The 23,429-nt window shown below is 49.3% G+C and overlaps 8 protein-coding genes across 8 annotated transcripts; 3 read left to right on the top strand and 5 right to left on the bottom strand.

Annotated features, from left to right (window-relative positions):
• Nucleotides 1-191: 191 nt before the first annotated feature.
• N7457_007346 (mitochondrial 37S ribosomal protein mS35) lies at nucleotides 192-1,405 on the top strand (the record flags this gene model as incomplete). The annotated part of the gene is made up of 2 exons (XM_057178389.1): nucleotides 192-750; nucleotides 807-1,405. The coding sequence occupies 2 exons, from the start codon at nucleotides 192-194 to the stop codon at nucleotides 1,403-1,405; spliced, it is 1,158 nt and encodes a 385-aa protein (XP_057030133.1).
• An 888-nt stretch (nucleotides 1,406-2,293) lies between these two features.
• On the bottom strand, nucleotides 2,294-3,965 carry N7457_007345 (uncharacterized protein; the record flags this gene model as incomplete). Its single annotated transcript, XM_057178388.1, has 3 exons — nucleotides 2,294-3,342; nucleotides 3,403-3,472; nucleotides 3,531-3,965. 3 exons carry the CDS (start codon nucleotides 3,963-3,965, stop codon nucleotides 2,294-2,296), a joined length of 1,554 nt encoding a protein of 517 aa, XP_057030132.1.
• A 1,555-nt stretch (nucleotides 3,966-5,520) lies between these two features.
• Nucleotides 5,521-7,093, bottom strand: N7457_007344 (uncharacterized protein; the record flags this gene model as incomplete). The annotated part of the gene is made up of 3 exons (XM_057178387.1): nucleotides 5,521-6,390; nucleotides 6,443-6,870; nucleotides 6,949-7,093. 3 exons carry the CDS (start codon nucleotides 7,091-7,093, stop codon nucleotides 5,521-5,523), a joined length of 1,443 nt encoding a protein of 480 aa, XP_057030131.1.
• Nucleotides 7,094-7,957: 864 nt separating this feature from the next.
• On the bottom strand, nucleotides 7,958-12,644 carry N7457_007343 (uncharacterized protein; the record flags this gene model as incomplete). The annotated part of the gene is made up of 3 exons (XM_057178386.1): nucleotides 7,958-8,403; nucleotides 8,540-12,251; nucleotides 12,321-12,644. The coding sequence occupies 3 exons, from the start codon at nucleotides 12,642-12,644 to the stop codon at nucleotides 7,958-7,960; spliced, it is 4,482 nt and encodes a 1,493-aa protein (XP_057030130.1).
• Nucleotides 12,645-13,066: 422 nt separating this feature from the next.
• Nucleotides 13,067-14,824, top strand: N7457_007342 (RNA methyltransferase, TrmH family; the record flags this gene model as incomplete). The annotated part of the gene is made up of 1 exon (XM_057178385.1): nucleotides 13,067-14,824. One exon carries the CDS (start codon nucleotides 13,067-13,069, stop codon nucleotides 14,822-14,824), a length of 1,758 nt encoding a protein of 585 aa, XP_057030129.1.
• A 504-nt stretch (nucleotides 14,825-15,328) lies between these two features.
• On the top strand, nucleotides 15,329-16,671 carry N7457_007341 (NAD(P)-dependent alcohol dehydrogenase; the record flags this gene model as incomplete). The annotated part of the gene is made up of 4 exons (XM_057178384.1): nucleotides 15,329-15,472; nucleotides 15,537-16,409; nucleotides 16,461-16,577; nucleotides 16,636-16,671. The coding sequence occupies 4 exons, from the start codon at nucleotides 15,329-15,331 to the stop codon at nucleotides 16,669-16,671; spliced, it is 1,170 nt and encodes a 389-aa protein (XP_057030128.1).
• Nucleotides 16,672-17,506: 835 nt separating this feature from the next.
• Nucleotides 17,507-18,894, bottom strand: N7457_007340 (pepsin-like aspartic protease; the record flags this gene model as incomplete). Its single annotated transcript, XM_057178383.1, has 3 exons — nucleotides 17,507-17,563; nucleotides 17,620-18,492; nucleotides 18,550-18,894. 3 exons carry the CDS (start codon nucleotides 18,892-18,894, stop codon nucleotides 17,507-17,509), a joined length of 1,275 nt encoding a protein of 424 aa, XP_057030127.1.
• A 487-nt stretch (nucleotides 18,895-19,381) lies between these two features.
• N7457_007339 (uncharacterized protein) lies at nucleotides 19,382-22,997 on the bottom strand (the record flags this gene model as incomplete). The annotated part of the gene is made up of 4 exons (XM_057178382.1): nucleotides 19,382-19,495; nucleotides 19,551-22,481; nucleotides 22,540-22,677; nucleotides 22,884-22,997. The coding sequence occupies 4 exons, from the start codon at nucleotides 22,995-22,997 to the stop codon at nucleotides 19,382-19,384; spliced, it is 3,297 nt and encodes a 1,098-aa protein (XP_057030126.1).
• Nucleotides 22,998-23,429: the final 432 nt, after the last annotated feature.

The following is a 23,429-nucleotide window of genomic DNA, read 5'->3' as shown; positions in this document are numbered from 1 at the left end:
CACACGAGCTGCATTACTGAGATGGGATTACAAGAGATATCAAGAGCAAGTTGTCATCCATGAATGATATATAGTATCACGTGCAATCGGAATCCACTAGGCCCAATATGGAATAGCGCACGGCGGTGAACCTCGCAAAAGTGGAAGTGGAAAACATCGCTCCTGTCCCTACCCACGCTATATCTTCAACAATGGCTTCAGCAGCTCGGTCATTGGCTCAGCCAGCCCGGTACATGGCCCGGAGAGGCCTGATGGCCCCGTCCGTCCGATACTTCTCCGCCTCGCCGCTCAATCGCGCCCAGGAAGATCCCGTCATGCCTCCTCCGCCGAAGGAACTCAAAGCGGAGGATTTCCCTCCAATGCCCGAGTACTCCGTCGACCTCTTGACCAAAGAGCAGCGATCAATGTACGACCTGATGTCTCCCGAAGAACGCGCGGCATTCGACGAAGAGAACATCCGCCTGGTTGCCGAATTCAATGACCCCGTGAAGCGCGCGGCAGTCTTCCACGACCTCGAGAAGCGCGTGCAACAGATTGATAAGGAAGAGGATATGCGATTCGAGGATCTCCGTCCCCGCCAACCAGGTTTCTGGGCTGAAGACGAACCCGATGAGTTGGCCCAAGTGGAGGATGGTGACGAGGAAATCAACGATGATGAAATCACATCCATGGCACACGCAGAAATGGAATTGCACCGTGAAATGAGAGAATATGCCCGCATCACAGCATGGGATATGCCAATGCTGAGCAGTAAGACCAATTGCTCATGCGGATGATGGTTTCTAGTGACTAACCCCAAACCATAGAGCTTGCTAAACCATTCACTCTGCCTCCTCCCACCCACATCCTCCGCTTCCGCTACACTACCTACATGGGTGAACAGCACCCTGCCGAGCCCAAGGTCGTTGTGGAGCTTGCATCGCAAGATTTGACCCCCAAGTATCTCACCGAGGCCCAGCGCCAAACATTCCTCAAGCTGGCCGGTACGCGCTACAACCCCCAGACCGATGTCATCCGCATGTCGAGTGAGAAGTTCAGCTCGCGCGCCCAGAACAAGCGTTATCTGGTAGATGTCGTCAACTCGATGATCAAGGAGGCCAAGGAGGGCGACTCTTTCGCCGATATTCCCCTCGATCTCCGTCACCACAAGCCCAAGACCAGACTGCAGTTCCCCGAGTCTTGGAACATGACCGAGGCCCGCCGGAACCAGCTTGCCGCACGGCGCAAGGAGCGTCTGACTGCCGAGGAGTCGAGAGCCGCTCTGGTGGACGGTAACGCAGTTGTCTCTCACGCTATCAAGGTGCTTCCTTCCCTCAACCCCGTTCTCCAGGCCAAGGCCGCCGAAGAGCGGGAGCGTGTCGCTGTCAAGGTCGGTGGTGCTCGCAAAAAGGTGACTCGCCGGTAATAGATGTTCGTCAACTGTATATTGGGTGTGTTTGAGAAGCTGTTGTCAGACATTTGCGAGGCGCGGGCGCATATTTCAGGATTTTTGGCATCTTTTCTTTCGAATGTACTATAGTCATTTTATTCCATGCATTGGAGGCTCGCTGACAGTGTTACTTTGTTCCTTGTAATGTGCATCCATCCTCACCACTCTATGACTATGCTTCCTCAAGTGAAGCTTTAATTTAAATCCTCACCCTTACATAGCGACTACGAAATGTCAGAAAAAAGAGAATATTGTGAAAGTTATTCATTTAGCCATCTGTCCCTGCCAAGACCAGATGGTCAGCAGTGCAGAGCCACGCCATACTCCAGCCAACGACTTGACCTCACAGCAGATAATCCAGTCCAAAGAGGACCCGGATTTGCTGTCCCGTCAGAATCGAAAACAAGAATCCTCGCAAGAAAATCAAAAGCAAAGCAAATCAAAAAAATCAAAAAAACAAAAACAAAGAGGGCAAGAAGACAAGAAAGAACAGAAAGGCGGATGCCATATGGACAGAGGTGGTCCATATCAACATCAAAAAGCAAAGGGCACAACGACCCAAACCGTCCAGATACCGAGAAGAAAGAAACCGAGTTGCAAAACACAAAGACGCATCCACACCAGCCTTCCATCTCTCACTCAGCAGTTGCATATCGTTGTTTCCTGACTCATTCCTCGTGCGTTAAGATATAGTGTATTGTATCAGAGTGTCTATCCGAGTAAACACCGAGCGGAAACAGCGTCGATGATTACCCATATCTCACATGGGCACGAAAAATGACGGAACTCTAAGGGTCTAATGCAGCAGATCAAGCATTACTACCCCAGGCAAGGCAGTCCTGAGCGAAAATGATGGTTGTTCAGCTAATGGGTACCGGGGCGCTTCCAGTTGGGTCGAAACGCGGGCGCATTGAAGTTGGCGGGAGGAGTCATTTGCTTGTAGATCGGACCTCCAATGGGACCCCAAGTGACACAGATGTCATCGGAATGCAAAAGACCAGTGTCCGCAGTTGCGAGCTCCGCAAGACGAGGGGTGGAAGAGCCGCCAGTCGACTGGGCGGCGGTGGAAGAGGCACTAGAAGCAGAAACCTTACCCGCAGCGACGTCAGCATAAGGGAAAGAAGTGGTGCTTGGGCGCCAATCCAAGTTGAGATCCTTTGGAAGCATCACACCACCCTCCGAAGACGGGTTGGAGCTGTGCTCGTACAGACGACCAGTGAGGTTGGGACGGGGAGGGACGTCGAGGGAAATACCGGGAACTGCTTCGAAGACATCTTTATTGTACTCGGTCAGCTCGGCGAGCTTCAATCCAAGAACGCGGGCGCGGGAATTACCATCATCCAAGAGAGACTTGCTGGCGACAACGTTGGGGAGGACAGGCGAGACACGAGACACGGAGGCAGGGCTGTGACCGATAGGCTGGGCAGGGGAGGAGCTCGCAGAAGGGGCTGTAGTGCACCACTCATGGAATCCGAGCTCGTTGCTGGGAGGGGTGGTCTCGACGTTAGAGGACTGACCACCGCTCTGCTCGCTGCAAGCGCTCTGACGAGTCACGCTCATGGCACGGTTACGACCGTTGCGATGAATGGTCTTCCAGGTACCAGTTCCGTTACGGTGGGCGCCGCGATACTGGTTATGACCTGCTCCGTTGTTCGTGCCACGGTTAGCCGGGCCACGCGGAGGCGACTTGAGGAACTTGCCATTGCCGTTAGCAGAAGACTCCGAGGCTGGGAGGGCAGCCATAGGAGGACGGTCCTGAATCGAGAGAGGCTGACGTGCGTCTCCAAGTCCGCGTCCAGAGTAAGCGAGACTGGGCAGGTTATGCTTTTCACGGAACCAACGGGGGATGTCGCGAAGACCAAGTCGTTCAAGCGAGGCCAGATCAAGTGGCATCTCGTGCTTGTACAAGCAACCTATGCGGCACAGAGTCAGTCAGGTCTGTATAAGATCTCTCGGTCACAACGTCTACTTACCTTGCTGAGCGTAGTCACACTCGCCGTGTCGAATCCAGTAGGAACAGTACTCCTTCTTCGAAAGCGAAGCCTGGGTGGGAAGTGTTAGAAACATATCTCATGACATGTTGATTGCACATTGGTCTTACATTTTTGCTCGCAGCCTGAGGTCCGGTACAGAACGCAGGGGCCAAAGGAGACATTCTACTGCCGGTAGCAGTTCCCTCGCCGACAAGAGCACCGTGACGGTCGATGCCGTTAAACAGTATCAGACTGGCGGACATCCGGATGTTCTCCGGGACATTTCCATTTCCCAAAACCTGCAAAAGAAAATTGCGGATCTCAGAGAGGTTCTCAGATCCAGCTCCACGGGGAGAAGAGTAGACAACTCCGTCAATAGCCCAAGGGTCAGGGCGAGGGGCAGCCAGTCCACAGCTGGTCATACCCTGGGTCTCACTGGCGTTCAAGACGCGAGAGACACCACGGACAGAGACACCAGCAGGAAACTCATCGACAGCCACAAGTGGAGTCAGAGTGCCGTCAGGGCGGGTACAGAAGAACTGAGGGCGACCAGGAGTCGCCATTTTGATAAAGGTAGTTTGATCAGAATACAAATAAGAAATCAGAGTGGATAAGAATGCGCAATAATAATATCCCGCAAGTGTGATACAGAAGATTAAAGGATGCGAGTTGAATAAGGAGGATGGGGGAAAGGTGGGAAGAGGAAAGGTGGAAGAGATTGTTTGTGGGAAAAGGAAAGAGAAGAGGGCACAAATGAGAGGGTTGAGGGTTGAGGGTTGACAGGTGACGGTCACAGAAGAGGTGATCAATGATAAAAAAAGACAAACAAGCTGGGATGAAGAGGATAGGGCAAAGAGGTGATCTGACTAGAAACTGAAGTCCCGGGGAACAAATCCCTATACATTGGACTAAGAGTTTTGTTCCATCCATAAAGTCCAGATGTGTCAGTTATCTACAGTATACCAAAGAGAGGAATATAATTACACTCTACAAAATGCGCTGGACTTTTATAGACGGACAATGGGGATGTGTCTATCTTCAAGATCACAATCACATACCCGTGGAGACAAAGAAACCCTAGTCGACCAGATGAAAAAGACTCAGACAATGTAGAATATTGGCACGCAGACATGTCATTACTCTGTACATGTCGGAGGACAAGAATACAGAAGGAAATAGGAACAAGGAGATAGGAACAGAGTATCTCAAGGCATAAATGACCCATGTAAATGGAGTAGAGAGATCGTGAATCTACCAACATCTTAGCAGATTTAAGCTGCTACCTGCAGTAGACAGCCGGTTTGATTCTAAACTGGACCATCCGCGCTGCCTATACGGTGTCACTTAGAATATGCTTATATCAATGCCATGCATGTTTAAGACCTAACTTAGACCTCTTTGTCCCAGGAGAATTCTTTCTATATGCAGTCTAGTGCCTATCAATAAAGAGGAATAAGAGAAACATCAAGGCTCATTTATATGAAGAACAAAGTCTTGTTTTAGGGACTGGGACAATCAACTGTTATGATGGTCTTCTGCTAGATATAGACAGAATTTCTTCATTTGTTCTCATGGGACATATTGATGTACATCAACTCAGCTTAATACTCGATATTCTGCCTTGAGATACTGCAATAGAAGCTACAAATCATTACGCTGTCGCATTCAAGAAAACACAGTTTGTATCACTGGCATGAATAAATGGACAAAATCACCGACAGCCTGCAAATTTTCTTAAACCATGAACATATAGTATATGCCCTCGGTGTAACAACAACAATCATAAGAATTGTACCCAAATTATTCCCTCAATATATGCTCTGATGCTATCGCATCGGATGCTGTCAGACAACTGATGTTGTGATTCGGGTCTCGTGACTTGGCTTGACCTAACTCGACCCGTCCGATGAGTGTAGCATATGATTTTCGAACACCTTCTGACAATCTGCCAGATCTGATATCCCCTTCAAGTGTCAGATAAGTCTGGAGTGGTGATCCAACATCATAAAACGATTGAGCCTTCCCAGCTGCAGCTCTGCGAACACCATTGTCGCGGCTTGACCCATGATCTGCTACAGCTCATCCCAGAACTTGGACACAGTTTTCTCTCGTATGAGCTCATTCTTTTAGCTTAAACTCGTCTTCTATCTTGAAGATGCCCTCCAGCTTGAGCCCACTCTCTGGCAATTTCTCTTCCGACTTGAGCTCATCCTTTGGCTCGAATTCCTCTGCTGGCTTCAACTGGGCCTTTGGCTTGAGCTCATCCTTAGGCTTCGAATTGTTCTCTACCTTGAATTTGTCCTCTGATTTGAGCATATTCTCTGGTAATTCGTCCTTTGGCTTGAGATAATATATTGAATTCGGCTCCTCCTCTTGGGTCTGCCTTGATGCGATTTGGTTCTTCTCATTACACGGCTCTGTTCCTCCTTGTGTGACGATGCCTGCTTTCTTCCGCCGGTTTTCTTGCTGTCTCAACCTTGCCTTGTCTGGGTTCTTCCGGTAGTATGCTTGACTTTTCAACCTGATTTTGTCTGCGTTCTTCTGCCGGTATGCTTGATCTTTCAACCTGATGCTGTCTGCGTTCTTCTGCCGGTATGCTTGATCTTTCAACCTGATGCTGTCTGCGTTCTTCCGCCGGTATTCTTGCTGTCTCAACCTTGCCTTGTCTGCGTTCTTCCGCTGATATTCTTGAAATTTCAACCTGATCCTGTCTGTGTTCTTCCGGTAGTATTCTTGACTTTTTAACCTGATCTTGTCTGCGTTCTTCCCTGGGTCTCCACAGCTTGACGACACTTTGGTTTGTGACTTGTCCATATTTTGTTTGAGGCTTAATGCCCTAGTCCCATTGGATAGACGACGGACTTCAGAGGACACACCTTGATATCCAACGAGAAAATGGGAACTTTCTTCCGTAGCATCTCCTGCATCCAAGGCATTGTTCATCTCACGCTTTAGTTGCACCAAATCTCCCACAAGATGGGATGGGAGCTAAGACTAAGTTAGATAGTGGATTCCTCTGCTAACATAGTTTTGTACTGACTAGTTCACTTGTGGAATCCCCACGAGCACACTTATCACAACAGAAGCCATTCTCAGAGGTAGCTAGGCAATCCAGTAACCTCTCGCCTGGCTGCAGTGGCTTTCCCCAATCTTGAGAGCACGAAAGGCAAAGCTGGTTTTGATTCTGTGGTGTATCCAATGGCTTGACGGAACTCGGGGTACGTTTCCTTTTGAGGGTCTTCTTCGGAGTGTTGGATATGATATTGTGCTCCGAGCTTGAGTCGCTAAATTTGACGGTCGATTCGGTTGAATCAGATTTGGCGGCCGAGGGCATTTTAATATCCTCGGAAGATGGTCCTGGACTAATATCTCTAGCAGCCGTCTTTTGTTCTCGGGAACAGGCTGCCAAATCAGGGTCAGGCCCTTCGACCTTGATTGAAGGTTCTGGCTTTATTGAAGACTTCTTTGCTACACGATAGGGGTACATGTTAATATCTCTTCCACTTGATAATGTGTAAGCAGATATCAACGATATTGTAGACTAACCTTGGACATGATGATTGTCATCAGCCTTTTTGACCAGAGCATCTGCATCTTGAGGCGATAAATCTGAGTCTGAGATTACCAGCTCTGTAAGCTCCCTTGTGGTCTCTGATAATTCTTGGATGCTAGCAGTGAACTCTTGTGTCATTAGTGCGAACTGCTCTGTAAGGTGTTGCATTCGCTCATGGTAGCTTTTAGGGGGACCCATGGTGTGAATCCCATTCGATGGTCTTGAATGATGAAGAAAGAGGATGGAGATGTGTTACAGGATGATGATGAAGAGGAAGAATAGCCATATAGCCATCTTTATTGCTTTAAATTTTGGTTTGTCACTAGTGGGCTCACCATTAGCAATGCCTGCAGATTGCAAAGTAGAAACCCTTTACTGAAGCATTGCGGATCTAGGAGGTAGTAGCAATTAGAGCGACAGCATCACTACCTGCGTAAGTTTGCTTGCCGGTGACACCAAATCTGTACAATCCGATACAAAGTCCAGTATATTCTGGTTCATGTTGACACCAGACACTGTGTGATCAAAGGATTTTATGGTCTTTGTCCCCAAAGCTCCAAAGAGCACAGAAACACTGCAGTGTAATGGGTCTGTTGAATCAGGAGAGATCCCAACTCCTGAGTGTTATAAACACATACAATTCGCATCCTCTAAATTGTTTGGGATCCCACGATTCCAAGATGAGTACCTAGATGTCTCGGGATAGACCTACAATGCCTAAATATCAACACCAACGAGTGTAATCATACAACATTAAATTGAACATATCGACCTCTGGGTATCATTCGCTCATAATGCCCGGAACGCCCCCTATCCTTTTTTTTGTTTTTTTTTTTTTTTTTCCATCCCCAAAAAAAACTGAACTCCTCCCAATGCAAATCTGTTCAACAATGTACATCTAACAAAATCTGACACGAAAGGAACCGAAGATAAGAACGCACTTGATCACAATGTGATCGATTTGCCCCACAGGGGCAGCAAGAAGAAATTGAGAATGAGTCTTTACGACTCATTGGCCTCAGTCAGATCGATGACTGAGGCGCCGCTCACTCCACCAACTGAGGGTGAGGTCAGTGGAGAGTGAGGGCCGGCCTGGGCGGCCTTGGCCACCTTCATGCGCTTGATCTGCGCATGGGACGTGAGAACACCTCTCAGGTATCTCTTGGCGATTGAGATGAGGCCTGGGGCCTCCGTGCTCTTCTCCAACGCATCCACCATCTGGTTGATCTGCGCGATCGACCGCAGGTTGGGGCAGATGCGACGACCCCCGAAGTGCGCCACGCCGCAAAGACCACAGAACTCGACACCGGATTGGCGAAGCGGGCAACCACCGGGCATGTGGCATTGTTGGCATGCCACGCACAGCTGGAGAGGTTCTTGAGCGCCGTCGGTGCCTGTTGGCGGCATAGGCAGTGGTGGGGGGGATTGCACACGTTGGAAGTCGCGAGCTATTGTAAAATCATGTATGTCAGCGAAATGCATCATATTTGCTGCGAGGAATAATATGAAGGGAATAAGTTCGTAATTGGCGAAAAATTATTGGAGTGGTGATAAGAAGTGCATGGTGGACAAAGGGGGTCTTACGGTTCAATGGCTCTTCCAATTCCACATCAGCCAGGACATCCTCTCCGGTATCCATTGCAGTCATTCCGTTTTCAGACTCGCTCTCATCCTCGATATCAGCTTCTGGCTGGTTGAAAACATAATCGTCGTCCACGGCGGCCTTACGCATCTTGCTAGATGGCTGGCGGGCAGGACTAGGGATCTCATCGTCGTCCACTCCTTCGATGGGCGTGTTGTAGACGACAGGAGCACCACGCTTTCGTTTACCACGACCAAGACCCTCAGCTTGGCGACTTGCTTCTTCTTTGGCTTCACGTTCACGCTCTTGCAGGATCTTTTCCCACACTGTGTTATCCACAGGCGTGTCCTCGGTCTCGATTACTTCTTCAAGAGTACCACGGTCTTTCTGCCACACTCGGGCAAAATTGTACTGCGTCTGCTCCGTCGGGTCCGAGGTTCCTTCGCTGGCCACTTGCTCGGCCTGCTCTGCCTGGCTACGATCCAGCAGCTTATCAATAGACTGGATATCATACTTCACATCCGCCGAGTCATCATCATTGAACAATGCCTGAGCACCATGCTTGAGAATTGACTCCAAATCTTCCTCGTCCTCATCGGCCTCCATGCGATCGATAAGTACATGATCAAGTGCCATCTTGGTCTTACCCTTCTGCATGATCTTTTCTTCCACTGATGCGCGCACTGTCAGGTGGAAGACCAGAACGGTGTTTTTCTGCCCGATTCGATGGGCACGCGACAAAGCCTGCATGTCCTGCTTCGGGTTGAAATCTGGATCCATGATTATGACAGTATCCGCAGTGGCGAGGTTGATTCCAACACCACCTGACCGGGTCGAAAGCAAAAACGCAAAGAATGGGGAATCCGGCGCGTTGAATTGATCAATTTGCTGTTGTTTCTCTCTCGACGACAGCTTGCCATCCAGGCGACAATACTGAAGCCCAAGACCAGTGAGGAAGTCTTCGACAATATCGAGGTTCTCTAAGAACTGACTGAATATGAGGACTCGATGTCCACGCTCCCGAAGTCGTGGCAGCATCAAGCTGAGCAATTGGAGCTTTCCGGATGCTTCAACCAAACGGCGATGAGTAAGCTGGGGATCACCAGACTGCTCTTCAATGTCGCGGTTGTAGATGAATGGATGACAAAGGCACTTTCGAAGCTGCATCAGGATGTTATTCAGATTATGACGCTCGGCCCGCTTCAGCTGGCCGGTATGTTTCTTGCATATCGCTTTGATGAGCTGTGGATTCTTTTGAAGAATCGACTTGTACAGCTTCTTCTGCAGAACTGACATTGAAATGGGGATGATGATCTGCACCATCGGAGGAAGGAATGGCAAAACCTCTGCCTTTGTTCGACGCAGAAGACATGGCCGAATCATGTCGTGAAGCTCTCGAATGTCGTCCTTATCGAGCGTTCCTCCATATTGACTTTCCAATTTCTCGGCATCCTTCTTTGGGTCAATGAATTGAATCAGATTGAACAACTCTCGGATATTGTTTTGAAGTGGTGTGCCCGTGAGAAGCACTTTGAATCCGAATTTCATCTGACGAAGGCGCTCATAAAGAATGGACTTATCATTCTTGAGGCGCTGTCCTTCATCAACTACCAAGCCGGCCCAATTGACTGAGCCCAAGACTCGCTTGGCCTCACCATCAGACATACTCTCATACGATGCAATGACCACATGACAGCACAAAGTACCATCCCGATGAAACATTTCGTGATCCCTGGCCATTCCACGAGCGAAAGCACTGCCGTAATAGGTGACAACTCGGATGCCCGGCGCCCAGCTCTTGATCTCCCGGCGCCAGTTTGGTACAGTCGCGTTCGGAACAACGATTAAGAATGGGAAGCACTCAAGCTTCTCAATCAATGCCGAAACCAGGGTGATTATTTGAATGGTCTTGCCAAGACCCATATCGTCGGCGAGAATAGCATTCCTTTGCCTGAAGTACATGTAAAGAAGCCAGTTCACGCCATCTAACTGATATTCCATGAGTTCACCCCCGGTGACCATATCGGGCTGAGTGTAAAGAAGAAGACTTTGGTCAAATTCTTTTGTGCGGGCAACTGCGAGACGGCTCTTGAGTTCTTTCGGCTTAGGCACAAGGATTTCCTCTCGGCGCACCCAGTCAGCAAGCGCGATCTGGAAGTCCTTCCATTGGGCGGTCTCAGTCTGACTCGGAGGATCTTCCCATACGGAGTCTTCATACGGCAGTCCTTTGTACTTGACAAATGCTCGCTTAACCATCTCCGCGTTCGCTCGATCGGCTTGGGACTCGGGATCGTTGATGTATTCCACGTCAAAGACATTGTCAACTCGCAAATTTTCTTCAGGGACAGCCTCTGCAGTTGTCATAATCGGCTTGTCGGATCTCGAGGATTTGAAAAACGCCTTGAGACTTGCCGGTTTAGCCTGGGACCACACCCAATCTCCAGGCATCCAGGTGACCCGGAAATAAGACATAGTGCTCCATTTGATAAGATATTCTTTGTCCGCCTCTGGAAGCATTTCAACCAACCGCGGAACAACTTTGACGTCGGCATTATTCGGTCTCCATGCAACTATCACATTGATTGGATTTGGCACAAAGGGAGTTCCTAGGCACTCGTTGCATTGCCAATTATCAGGGTGATGTTCGGTACAGTCCATGTTCGCAAGATGCTGCACGTGAAAGGCTCGTTTGCAGCCGCGCTCGCCAAGGCATCTCATGAGAACATTATCAATATTGTTGACACGCGACATATCCATGTGTGTTATCGGATCTATACCGTCATTGGCCTCCCGCAATTGCTGCTCAGCCTGGGCCGAGAGGGTCTGTCGCAAAGGCTGTGACATGAGACCAGGTTCTCTGCATTCAGCACAATGACCTTCGTGTGGCTGCATGTCGTGTTCCTGGTTCTTGATCCCCAAACAAAGTCTGCATTGAAGAATAAAGTCTCCTTCGTCAACCTTGGTGACCAAATGCTTGCGGCTGCTTCGTTCACCAAGACAGCCTTGGTGATATGATACAGTGCATCCTTGACAGAACACCAGAGCCCCTTTCTCAGGGTCATGATCTCCTTGGTTGCATTTGATGCAGAACTGGGAGTGACATTGTCTGAATTCATTGTCATCTGGCAGTTCACGGAACTGCTCCTTGGCACCTGAGAATCTTTGTTGCTTAGGCTTCTCAATTTCACGTTCGGAGTATTCATCGTCCTCCAGTCGTTCTTTCATGTTACGGCGACGAGTCTGGCGCAGGCGAGATGATGCTCGCTTTCCAGTATTGGGAGTAAAAGACTCCTCAGAGGATTCACGGACACGTAGTGACTGACGCTTCTGCACACCTCTTCTCAAGTGACGCCGAGTCGATGGAGGATCGTCGTCGTCGTCGTCATCGTCATCACTAATCTCGTCTGAGTCTTCAATTTCATTGCCACCGTATCCTTGACTGCTGCTTGATTTATGATCGTCGTCGCTTTCTTCATCTTCAAGCTTCTGGAAAAAATGATCGTATGAAACTGACGGACCACGTCGCTGGCGGCCTCGTGCAATACCCCAATCCATTTCCGAATCATAATCTGCAGAACCGTCTCCAGTGGATTGAATGCAGTGTGAAATTAGGTCAATGTCCATTGCCAGAGGATCAGGGCTCTGTGAACCACGGTTGAACTCTCGTAAGGCTTCAGGTCCGTTCTTCAAAGTTTTCAATTTACTGATGGTCATCTAAGCAAAATAGATGGTTAGTTGATTTGAACTAACATTGGGATTGATTGATTGATCACATCCACTTACATCTTCGCGTTCACCACTTTTCAGTCTGACAATGAGCTTTGGCTCGTACATGTCCACCGCAAGAATGCGAGAGACCTCAAAGTGGCCGGGCAAATATTCATATTCCTTAAGGTTGTCCATCACTGGAACGACAATCTCAAAAGACATGTTTGCCTTTTCCGAATTTCCAGTGATCTGTTGCACTGGCTTTGGGATGCTATCGAGGCCTTGAGCCATGGTAGCAGGAGTGGTGCGAGGGGCTAAGCCCTGAAGCTGTTCTGGCAATTGTGCAGCCATTGCATCAGGATCATCAGAAGTTGGGGACATGTCTTGAGATTGAGACATGGCGGCGTGCTGGTCACGTGAAAGACCAGAGGATTGAGATGAAGCTGTTGGAACCGCACAAGCGGCTCCTTCAAATGAGGGTCTGGAAAGTCAAATCAAGTGAAACAAAGTTGAGAAATCGCAGAATGATAAGAGGTTGATGATTGGAATGCAAATGAGTATCCAGGCAAGGTTGGACTGGATGCTCAAAGGCACTCTGGAATCGAGGATACGGAGAGATGAAAGAAGATGGAGAAAGGACTGGGCTGAGAGAGTTGGAGAAAGCAAAAAGTCGAAACGGGACTGGAGAGTATACAAAGCTCTCGCGAGGCGCGTGGACGCGATAACGATAAGTACGGAGGCGGGTATCGACCTAAAGCGCAGTCCGATAGGCAACTTCTCAGCCAAGCGGGAGCCCGAGAGAAGAGCAGGACTCAATCACAATGCTTGGTACTATTTCAAGAACGAATCTGAATACTCGTTTGTCGGGAGTGATCAGCTCTGTGCATCCTACAGTATTGACTATTCGCCATGCGTCATTGAATTCAGCAATTGGTCGGGGTATTCGCAGATCTCAAACAGTGGACAGAGATGATCGTCGCGGCAACGAGTCTCGTTTGCCCCAACGTGAACGACAATACGAGGACCGGCAATACGGGGCGCGACAATACGGAGCGCGACAGTACGAAAGATCAGATGAGTCAAACTTCAATGATCGCCGGCCTCACGGATCGCGACAGTACGGGGAGAAAAAATACGAAAGATCAGGCGGCTTAGACAATGCTTCTCGAACATATGGCTCCAAAGACCGATCATACGGAGAAAGAACTTTTGGGAGATCCCAAGGTTCTGGTCGTAAAGACTATGACAGACAAGACTCACCATGGAATGACAACAAATCCCAATATCCAAGACAAAGTCGAAAGGAAGAAAAGTTCGAATTTGATGCGGATGAATTCATTCGTTCTGGAGATTTCCGAGGACTTCCTCGTGAACATCAGTCACGATTCCAGTCACGATTCCAATCGCGGACGCATGATAACACATTCTCCCCATCAAGACAAGGAGGGCCTTCAATGGACGAACCACGGGAAAAGGATTCATCTAAGTCTCGGGCTCATCGTATGACGCACAGTACACCAGAGCGAGTGAAGGAGAACGTCAAAGTTCCCGACACTATACCTTACACTACACCGGCCTCCGAATTTGTTTACGGTACCAGCGCTGTGGAGGCGGCGCTGCGTTGCAGCAGACGTCAAATATACAAGCTTTATCTCTACCAAGGAATGGATGAAGAGCTTAGTGCAGGAAAGATCACAATTCGCAAATTGGCGTTGTCAAAGAACATTCCGGTGAAAATGGCATTTGCAGGCTGGTCTAGGCTTATGGACAAGATGAGTGCTGGGCGACCTCACAATGGGTGTATTTTGGAGGCATCCCCTTTACCCAAATTGCCCGTGCGTGGCTTGCAGGCTGTTCCATCTATCTCCGAAGAATATTTCCGGACGGAGCTTGCGCCCCAAACCCGGGAAGAAGCTGCGGTAAATGGCACCGATGATAGGATCCGGATCCACCATCCTTCCCCGCCTCCGCACGATAGTCAACCGCGCCATCGATACCCAGTGGTCTTGCTACTGGATGGAATTGTTGATACCGGTAATATGGGCGCAATCATTCGCTCATCCTATTTTCTGGGGGTCGATGCCATTGTCCTAGCTGGTCGCAACTCTGCACCTTTGTCCCCCATCACGATCAAGTGTTCGGCTGGTGCGGCGGAGAACATGCCTCTTCTTCATGTGACGAACGAAGTTGATTTCATTCAAAGATCTAAACAGAATGGATGGCGATTCTATGCTGCAGATGCACCCGGCCCTGGCTCTGTATACTTGGATCAGCTCTCAGCGGACGGCGAGCAAGCCGAAGCCAACCTTCCTGTCATGACCGCACCTAGTGTCTTGATGATGGGTAGCGAGGCCTCTGGACTAAGCTCGCACATCAAATCGCATGCCGATGCGATTGTCAGTATTCCAGGCGCCCGCCACAGTCCCATTCTGGGCGTTGAGTCTGATCCCGCTCGTATTGACAGTCTGAATGTCAGCGTTGCTGCGGCGGTTTTGATGGAAAAGTTCTTGCGAACTCCACTGGCTGTGGCTGGGGTCGTTAAGAAGGAAAAAAGCATCGGAAAGGAGAAGATGTGGTAACTGATCTACTGTAATAACTATGTATATTCTAGCATTTACAACTATCTTACTGTACAATAGCACAAAAATGGAGTTTTGGTCTTAGGGTCTGAGTTGGTTCTTCTCTCGGGATCTCTAGAGGGTTCATCAGGGCAGCTACTTCATCTTGAGTGGGACTCTGGGGAAGTGTCAGCTGTTCTTTTCTTTGACAATTAAATCTTTCTTGTTCAATCAGAAATCAAAGAAAATAGGTCCGTGTGAAGAAAAAAGTGAAATCTAACTCGTGCCTCGTTGAGATATACCGAATCTCGTCGCCGAAGTCCCGCTTGTGGGGAGAAACCGGGCCTGCGGGGGGAAGACCCGCAGCAAAGGCTTCGTCGGAGTTCAGGATGAAAATGTCTTTTTAAGATTGAGGTCGCCTCGCTTCGGATGTTAACTTCGGCTTGTGAAATCTTCAAATCTTGATCTCTCTCAAGGCCACTCTTGCATCTTGCATGTGCACTGAAGCAAATCTCCTATTCCGCCATGATTCCAGAAAAGCAAATCCCAACAACAGCATTCGTGGTTGAGAAACCCGGGGCTCCCTTTGTCCTTCAAGATGTTATTTTGGATGAAGTCCGGGCAAATGAAGTTCTGGTTGAGATGAAGTATACCGGCCTATGCCACACAGTATGTAGAATCGCTCCCCATCAGCCTCGCACAGCCCATATTAGCGTAACTAAGACATTCGCAGGATATTGTTGTCCAGCAAGGCGCGATCCCTGTCGGTGATTATCCCGCCGTTCTAGGCCACGAAGGCGCTGGAATCGTCCGTCGCGTCGGCAGTGGCGTCAAAGACAAGTCCCTCCAAGAGGGCGACCTTGTGTTCCTGAGCTTCAGCTCCTGCCACAAGCAATCCTGCACGCCCTGCAAGGAAGGCCGAAATGGATACTGTGATCAGATAACACCTATTAATTTCGCCGGTGCGCGCGGCCTCAGTGCTTCCGAGTCACCTATCTCTTTCCCGGGTGGCAAGGGCCAAATCCGCGGTCAGTTCTTCGGCCAGTCCTCCATGAGCAAACTGGCTGTGGTTGATGAGCGGTCGGTTGTCAAGTCTCCTTCGGAATCTGGAATCACGATCGAGGACATGGCGGTCCTGGCTCCGCTGGGCTGTGGATATCTGACCGGTGCTGGCACCGTCTTCAATGTTCTCAAGCCTAGACCGACAAGTCGCTTTGCTGTCCTTGGAATGGGCGCCGTTGGGCTTGCGGCCATGTTGGCTGCTCGGTCTCTGGGTGTCGAAACTATCATTGCGGTCGATATCGTTGACGCAAAGCTCGAGCTGGCAAAGTCCTTTGGCGCATCGCATACATTGAACACAAAGAGTGTGTCCGATCTTGCCCAGGGGCTATTGGATATGTTCCCTGATGGGGTTGATTGTATCCTTGACACAACTGGTGTAGTCCCTCTGCTCGAGGCTGCTGTCAAGGCTTTGGGCCACGAAGGCACATTGGCTATTGTGGGCGTGGCTCGCCCTGGCTCATCACTTAACATCGACCCGTTGGCACTCATGATGGGTTGCAAGCGTGTTGTCGGTGTGATTGAGGGCTGCGCAAACCCTGCTGTGGTGAGTATCTCTGGTTTGATACTTGAATTGTGACTAATCTTTCGTCTTTAGATTGTTCCACAGCTGATTGATCTATACAAGCAAGGGAAATTCCCCGTTGACAAGCTTGCTAAAATCTATGCCCCTGATGCCCTTGAACAAGCTCTGGCAGATTTGCACTCAGGAAGTGTAGGTTCCCCTGATGTTTGAAGTTAATAGGACAGGCTAACATGTATATCTTCTCTAGGTGATCAAGCCCATCATCAAGTGGGCCGATCTATGATGATTAGTTTAGTAGCATGCATACGAGAGCGTTTATTATATGTAATCTTTTTGAAATATATCTACAGATTATCCGTGGATTGTGACATCTTGATAGATAATGTAGTGACTGGAGCCTGTCAACGGCAGCTTCTCTATTCTCGGGGCCCACCATCGAGGCACTCAAATAGCATAGCATTGTCTCATATGACAGGATCAACTGATATGAGAGATATCTAGCAGAGCTTAGTATAGAGGTTCATTAAAGCATTGAGTATACCAGCCAGAGTCTCCCATCTCCTGTACACTGTTCACTTTATCCCAGTGCTTTGACTCATGATCCGCAGGCAGAAATCACATGCTCAGGCATCAGCACGTGATATGAACCCACCTTCCCGATTGGGAAGTACATGTTTGTCCTCACTTCTTCCCTTAAGTAAAAGGACAACACCTTCCCTGTCGACGGATCCGACCGGTGGCTGTGTGGTTGTCCTGGCTTAAACGTCCTACTCTTCCTTGAAAGGGTATGTCCTACCTAAAAGGGACTGTCCCAAAATGGGACTGGTGCCAGATTCGATTCGCGCAGTCTTCTACCGAGAAAGGACTGCTAGGAGCCGATCACCTTTTTTTTGGTCTTTTTTTCTTATTTATGGATTAGGATACTTTCCCCCCTTGATTCCTTTTCCTGGTCATTGCTTGAAGGCGTTCTAGCATTGGCCCGTCTGAAAAACATGCTACAGGCATATTGAATCTCTGAACTGACAGTGCAAATCAACGCAATCATTATAAGACAAGCATAGAGTGGAACACAATGTTGTAGCATATGTCTAACTTGACTCAGAGAGCACAGAGAGATTCTAATGCAGTTCCTTTCGCTGCACAGCGCCAAAGCGAAGATTGCCGACGTCAAAGACCTAACAGAATGATTGAGCCTGAGTGACGGTGGAAATATAAGAGGAGGACTACTTACTGCATATAAAGCTTTCAGAAAGGTATCACCTAGAATATCTGTGTTCATAGTACCCCGACTTTGAATTCCTCCATAAACATACCCAGCCTTGGCCTCAGCGAATCCGAAGTCTCCTTTTTGGACCGCGAACTGCTTATCACCAACAGCAAAGGATACAACAGGCAACTTGTCAGTCGGTGTATTGGATGGATAGATCCATCCCTGGCTGTCATGGTCATACTCTGCCCCCGGGATGGCATCATAGATGGCCTGACAAGTCTCATCATCAACCAGCGCTAGTGTAGTCCCCGTATCAGCAATAGCCTTGTTTCCAGTCCGAGAGATTGTCTTCCCATTCACTGTGGCACAGATGGAATCGAACATCCAAAAGCCATTGCTGTTATCGACGGGTGTGTAATAGATCTCTGCTTCAGCCGCCGTCACCGTGTCCTGATCAATATAACCAAAAGTATAGAACGACTCGCCCTCATCCGGCTCATCAGCATCTCGCCACGAACCCAATTTTGCAGTGAACAGCTTGGCCGAACTCGGAATATCGGACTGCGAGATCATATTCTCCACGGGTGTGCTCACAGGCTCGGGCTTGACGGTATTGTTATTACCAAACGCAAGCCCCAGCAGCCCGTCCCCAGCACGCTGGGTAAATTGGGCAGACAACACATCGGCTACTTGAACAGCCTGACCTCTAATCACCACCCCACCGATATCAACATCGTCATTACCGACCAAGCCAGCGGCAGAAGAGCCGTCACCATACGAAATCCGCCATATCGAATCTTCTTTCTCCTTGTACGTGCTCGAGTTCGCTGGGTCAAAGACAGTATGATTCCTGTTTTCCGCCAAAGTCTTAGCTGAGAGTTTCGTGGACCAAACCTGGAAATTATTAGCCGCCGAACACCCAGTGCACAGAGGAACCTGATATATGCTTACCCACAAATCGGCAGACGCAGTATCAAAGTCCAAGCTCAACGTTTGCGCAGGAGTGCCAATGCCAATTTCCGCAAGATACATAGATTCGTTCTGTACGTCGTCGGCTCCTACTTGCTCAACCTTTTCGCTGTCGGCGCTCTTCTTCTGCAGCACCTGCTGCAAACGCGCACGGCCGCCAATAGGTCTGGTGGTAAATGGCCGACCGGTTTGTATCATGGTCATCCCGAGGAAATAGCGGCCGCCTTTGGTCGGATTGAAGCGGTACTTGCGCATGGCGTATACGTACGATTTCGTGCCGGACTTCTGATAGTGCGGGTTCGCGACGAGATTTATTTTGGTTGTCATGGTGGAAGATTTGGAGAATAATCTTGGGTTGAGGAGCTGGTGACGATCAGGGTATGTGGAACTGGATGTTTATTTGTGCTATTGGAATGATATATCATGGGATAAGTTGCTCGGCGGGGGACTCGAAACAAGCGTCAGGTTGAAATCGGTTTAGGACCTCCTGAGTAGATGCAACGTACATACGCTTTCGTCATCCTAGATGACTTAGGGTTAGTGCTGTTTCAGCAGCATGATGGCGGCAAAAAGTGGCCTGAGATCCGCACGGTGTCTCGGACTCCGGTGGACGTTTTGGTATGAAGATGCAGGATTATACAACAAGCATTGAGGCCAAGTGAAACAAGGCAATAACTCTATTTTGGATTAAGAAAAAAAAAGTACATTTCAGATCATCTGGTAACGCCGATCCTGACAATCCCTCCGATATCCGAATCCCCCGAAGACAAGCAAACTATCAACCTATACATACACGCTTCTTCAACTCATAAGATCATCTCTTGCGAGTTTTCTTGGTCGCAGCAGTACTAGGGGCTCGTGAACTGGCTGTGGAGGCGGTCTTGCTGCCACCCTTGGCGGTCTTAGTGCTCTTGGCTTGTTTGGCTGGCTGTGGAAAAGTTAGAATCAAGGGGCCAGATAATCGATGAGTAAAAGAAACTTACAGCAGCTCCGTTCTTAGCCTTCTTCTTGGCAGGGGGCGTATCTTCAATCTCCTCGTCCTCATCGCGGTCGCGACCACGGCCTTTGCCCTCACCGTTAGGCTCAAACTCCTTCGCCACCGTGTTGAGCAAAGTAGTGCAGCGGCGACCAATTTCCACAGGCGTACGACTGAGCATGAAGAAATCGAAACGGAACAAAGGGGATTCACGAATTTCTTCACGAATGTTTTCATACAGATCCTCGCCCTCGACACCATACTTGTCCAGCATGATCAGCAGGAATCGATCCTCATCTTCGGTGTAAACCTTCTTGTTCGTGGTGGACACAGTGTAGTTGATCTTGAGTTGCTGAAGCGGCACGCGATACATTTCGAGCTTTTTGCGAAGCATCTTGCGTTGGTGATCCATTTTCCGCACCTTTTCCTCGCCTTGTTCGATGACTCGGAGGTACTTGGGATAATCTTGGATCTCGGTGTATCGTCGCCAGAAAACCTCAGCATATTCCTTGATCTCATCGGGCTCCTTGCTATCTATCTCGGTAGCAATACCCTTGTAGTCGGTACGGCCAAACTTGGCAGATCCATTGACGAATTGCTGGAAATCACGTCGATTCCAGGTGGCAAATCCTTCTTCGGACATGCGAGCTTTCTCGGCTTGCTCATCCTCGGTAAGCGGGACAGAGTTGTCAATCTCCTGCTGTTCAAGATCTCGCTCGGCCTCTCGTTCACTAAGCTCCTCTTCGGGGCCTTCGGGTAATTGGGCCTTGTACCCAATTTCCTTGTGGAAATAAGCTGTCTCCTTTTCCTGGAGCTCGTGTAGACCAGGAGGGAAGAATTGCCAGTCGTGGACAGTGATTTGTTTAGGAGCACGTGGGACCTTGGGCTTTGTGTCGGCGGTTCGGCCTCCGGTGGCTAAGGCCTGGCGGTAGTATTTGTCGATGGAATAGAACTGTTCTTTGCGTTCACGCTTGGCTGGGTTGATCCAACTGATGCCAATATCTTTCTTGCGCTCGGTGAAATCTTTGCCGTTCCATTCGTATGCGCTCTCGGACGAGAACTTCTGCAAATCATCAATGCCGAGGGCCTCGTATTTTTTGCTGAGCTCCGCAGTCCGTTCTTCACCTTTACGCAGAATACTTTCGATATCCTGATCCTCAGTGACCTCGGTTGCATCGGCACCCTTGGTGTTAAAGACGTTGGCAGCACCGTGCTGAATCATGCCCAACAAATCATCTTTTGAAGATGCTTTGCTGGCCTGTTGTCCGGCACGACCCTGCTGGATGACAAGCTGATCCAAGCGGAGTTTCTGAGCTGCTCGCTCGAGGACCTTCTCTTCAATGGCATTCTCCGTGACAAACCGGAAGACTTTAACCTGCTTGGTTTGGCCAATACGGTGAGCACGATCCATGGCCTGCAAATCAGCCTGTGGATTCCAGTCACTGTCGAAGAGAACCACAATATCGGCTGTGGTCAAGTTGATGCCCAGACCACCCGCTCGGGTAGTGAGAAGGAAAACGAACTTGTCAGATCCGGGTTTGTTGTAGTCATCAATGGCAGCAATTCGGTCCTCATGGGCGGTAGTACCGTCAATACGGCAGTAGTTATAGTCTCGGAACACACAGTAATCTTCCAGAATATCCAGCACACGACTCATCTGGGAGAAGATAAGCACACGACTGCCATCCGCTTGCATGCGCTTCAGGAGCTTGTCCAAAATGGCCATCTTTCCTGAGTTGAAAACAAGATGCTCGTCCGTCGTGTATGGGGGACCTGGTTCAGCACCCTCAAAGAGATAAGGATGGTTGCAGCACTTCCGCAACTGCATAACAATGTTCAACAAGCGTGTTTTGGACTCGCGCTTCCCGGCGGCACCATTGACGGCGTCAATATCCTTCTCCAGAATCTTCTGATACCACTTCCGTTGCATTTCAGACATGGGGACATAAAGATTTAGTTCCTTCTTCGGTAGTAAACTCTTTTCGACATCACTCTTCACACGTCTGAGCAGGAAGGGGCGAAGAACACGGTGGAGTTGCTGCACGACAGTGTCTTGGTCAGAATCTTGGTTTGAGAACCACTGATCGAATGCCTCTGAATCGCCGAAGACATCTGGCAAAAGGAAGTTGAGTAGAGCCCACAGCTCATGCAGATTGTTTTGCAATGGGGTACCAGTAATCAACAGCCGATTGCGTGAGTTGAAAAGGCGGATAATTTGGGACAGCGATGATTCTTCGTTCTTGATTCGGTGGGCCTCGTCGATGATGATGTATTCCCAGGCAAACTTCTTCAAGTGCGACTTCTCACGGAGGATCATTTCATAACTGGTGATGCACACATCAAACTCCTCTTCAGCTAAGCGCTCATTGATCAACTGTTGTCGCTCTTCTTTGTTGCCTTGAAGGACCAGGACATCAATGTCAGGGATCCACTTCGCGAACTCCCGCTTCCAATTGTCCAGGGTTGATTTGGGCACGACAACCAAATGAGGCCCGTTGATACCACAGATAAAACGGAGATAGCCGAGGAAAGAGATCGTCTGCAGAGTCTTGCCGAGGCCCATCTCATCAGCCAGAATACCAGAGATACCGTTCTCATGTAGCGAAACCAGCCAGTTCAAGCCAGCAACCTGGTAATCACGTAGTTCACCGTGGACGAATGCTGGTGACTCTCGGAAAACAGTGGTGGTATCGCCTCCGTGCTTCTCATCTTGTAAAAGCTCTGCGTCCTCTTCCTGTTCAGTCCTGCGGCGTCGCTCCCCACTAGCACCCCCACTGCGCTTGGAACCCTTCCGGACTTTCTCTTCTTTCTCTGCATTTTGTCGGTCGATTTCGGCCATAATCTCCTTAATTTGGGGGTTTGGGTTGGTCTCGATGAAGTGGCGGAATAGATCAGTGAGACCCAGAAGGTACCGGAATCGGCGAATCGAATCATCCTCCTACAAGACAGCATTTATCAGAAAAAGAATTGTTAGTGATCGTACATTATAGACATACCTTTGTATCATCTAGACGACCATGCTTCTTGCCTAGGATACTTTTCCTCAGGTTATTGGCCTCAGATCTGCGCCTACGTCCATCGGCCGCGTCGCCGGCAACGCTGCTTGCAGTGGTGTTGGGATTAGTGTCGGAGTCCTTTTTCAATAATTAGCAGCCATAAATTTGAAAAGCATCGCGCTTATCGAGGGCATCTTTACCGTGTAATCTGGGGTGTCTCGGAGGCCCTAGATTGCAATAAGTGATTAGCAAAAGCTTGAACCCCAAAGATAAAGTTCCCTTTATGGAAAAAAGGCAATATTCCATCATATTATGAGCAAGCAAGTAGGGTCAACTTTTCGTACCGTCATTTGCGCGTCGGCGCTATCAACGGGGACCGAAGGGACCATGTCGTCATTTGTATCAGTCATGGGTGTATCAGCCTGCGAGACCGCATCGGACGCGAGGACAGGAGCCATATTCTATTTTTTTGCGCCGCGGCGCAGGTGGATTTGCTGGTTTAACACGTCTTTGGGCGTGCAACAAAGACTCTCAGAAGCTCGCGATTAATTGGGTCGCGTAGTGGTGGAAGAAAGAACCGAAAGTGGTGAATGTGTGGAGAGTCTGAGAGTAGTTGTCTTTAAATAGATTCAAGTCAATTCATAAGTGGGAGCAATTCCTCAAATAGGGCCCACAACATGAATGCTCTTGAACAATTCTTGAATAGGACTGAGGGTATATTCAAGCGCGTCGAGAAGCGCAGATGGCAAATAGGGACACCGCCTTCCAGCCGGGTCGGTATGGAGGAAGGTTATTCCGGCGGAAAGTGGGCTTCTCGTTACCGGGCCAAGGCGGTCATCTGCAACAACCTGGAAAGTTCCTTCGTTTGCGAAATACATCTGTTGCCGCTT

This window comes from Penicillium paradoxum (genome assembly GCF_028828445.1).
Source record: "Penicillium paradoxum strain IBT 22861 chromosome Unknown utg000006l_segment0_segment0, whole genome shotgun sequence".
Lineage (NCBI taxonomy): Eukaryota > Fungi > Ascomycota > Eurotiomycetes > Eurotiales > Aspergillaceae > Penicillium > Penicillium paradoxum.
Note: the sequence above shows the minus strand (reverse complement) of the source record. Positions and strands in the feature narration are given on the sequence as shown.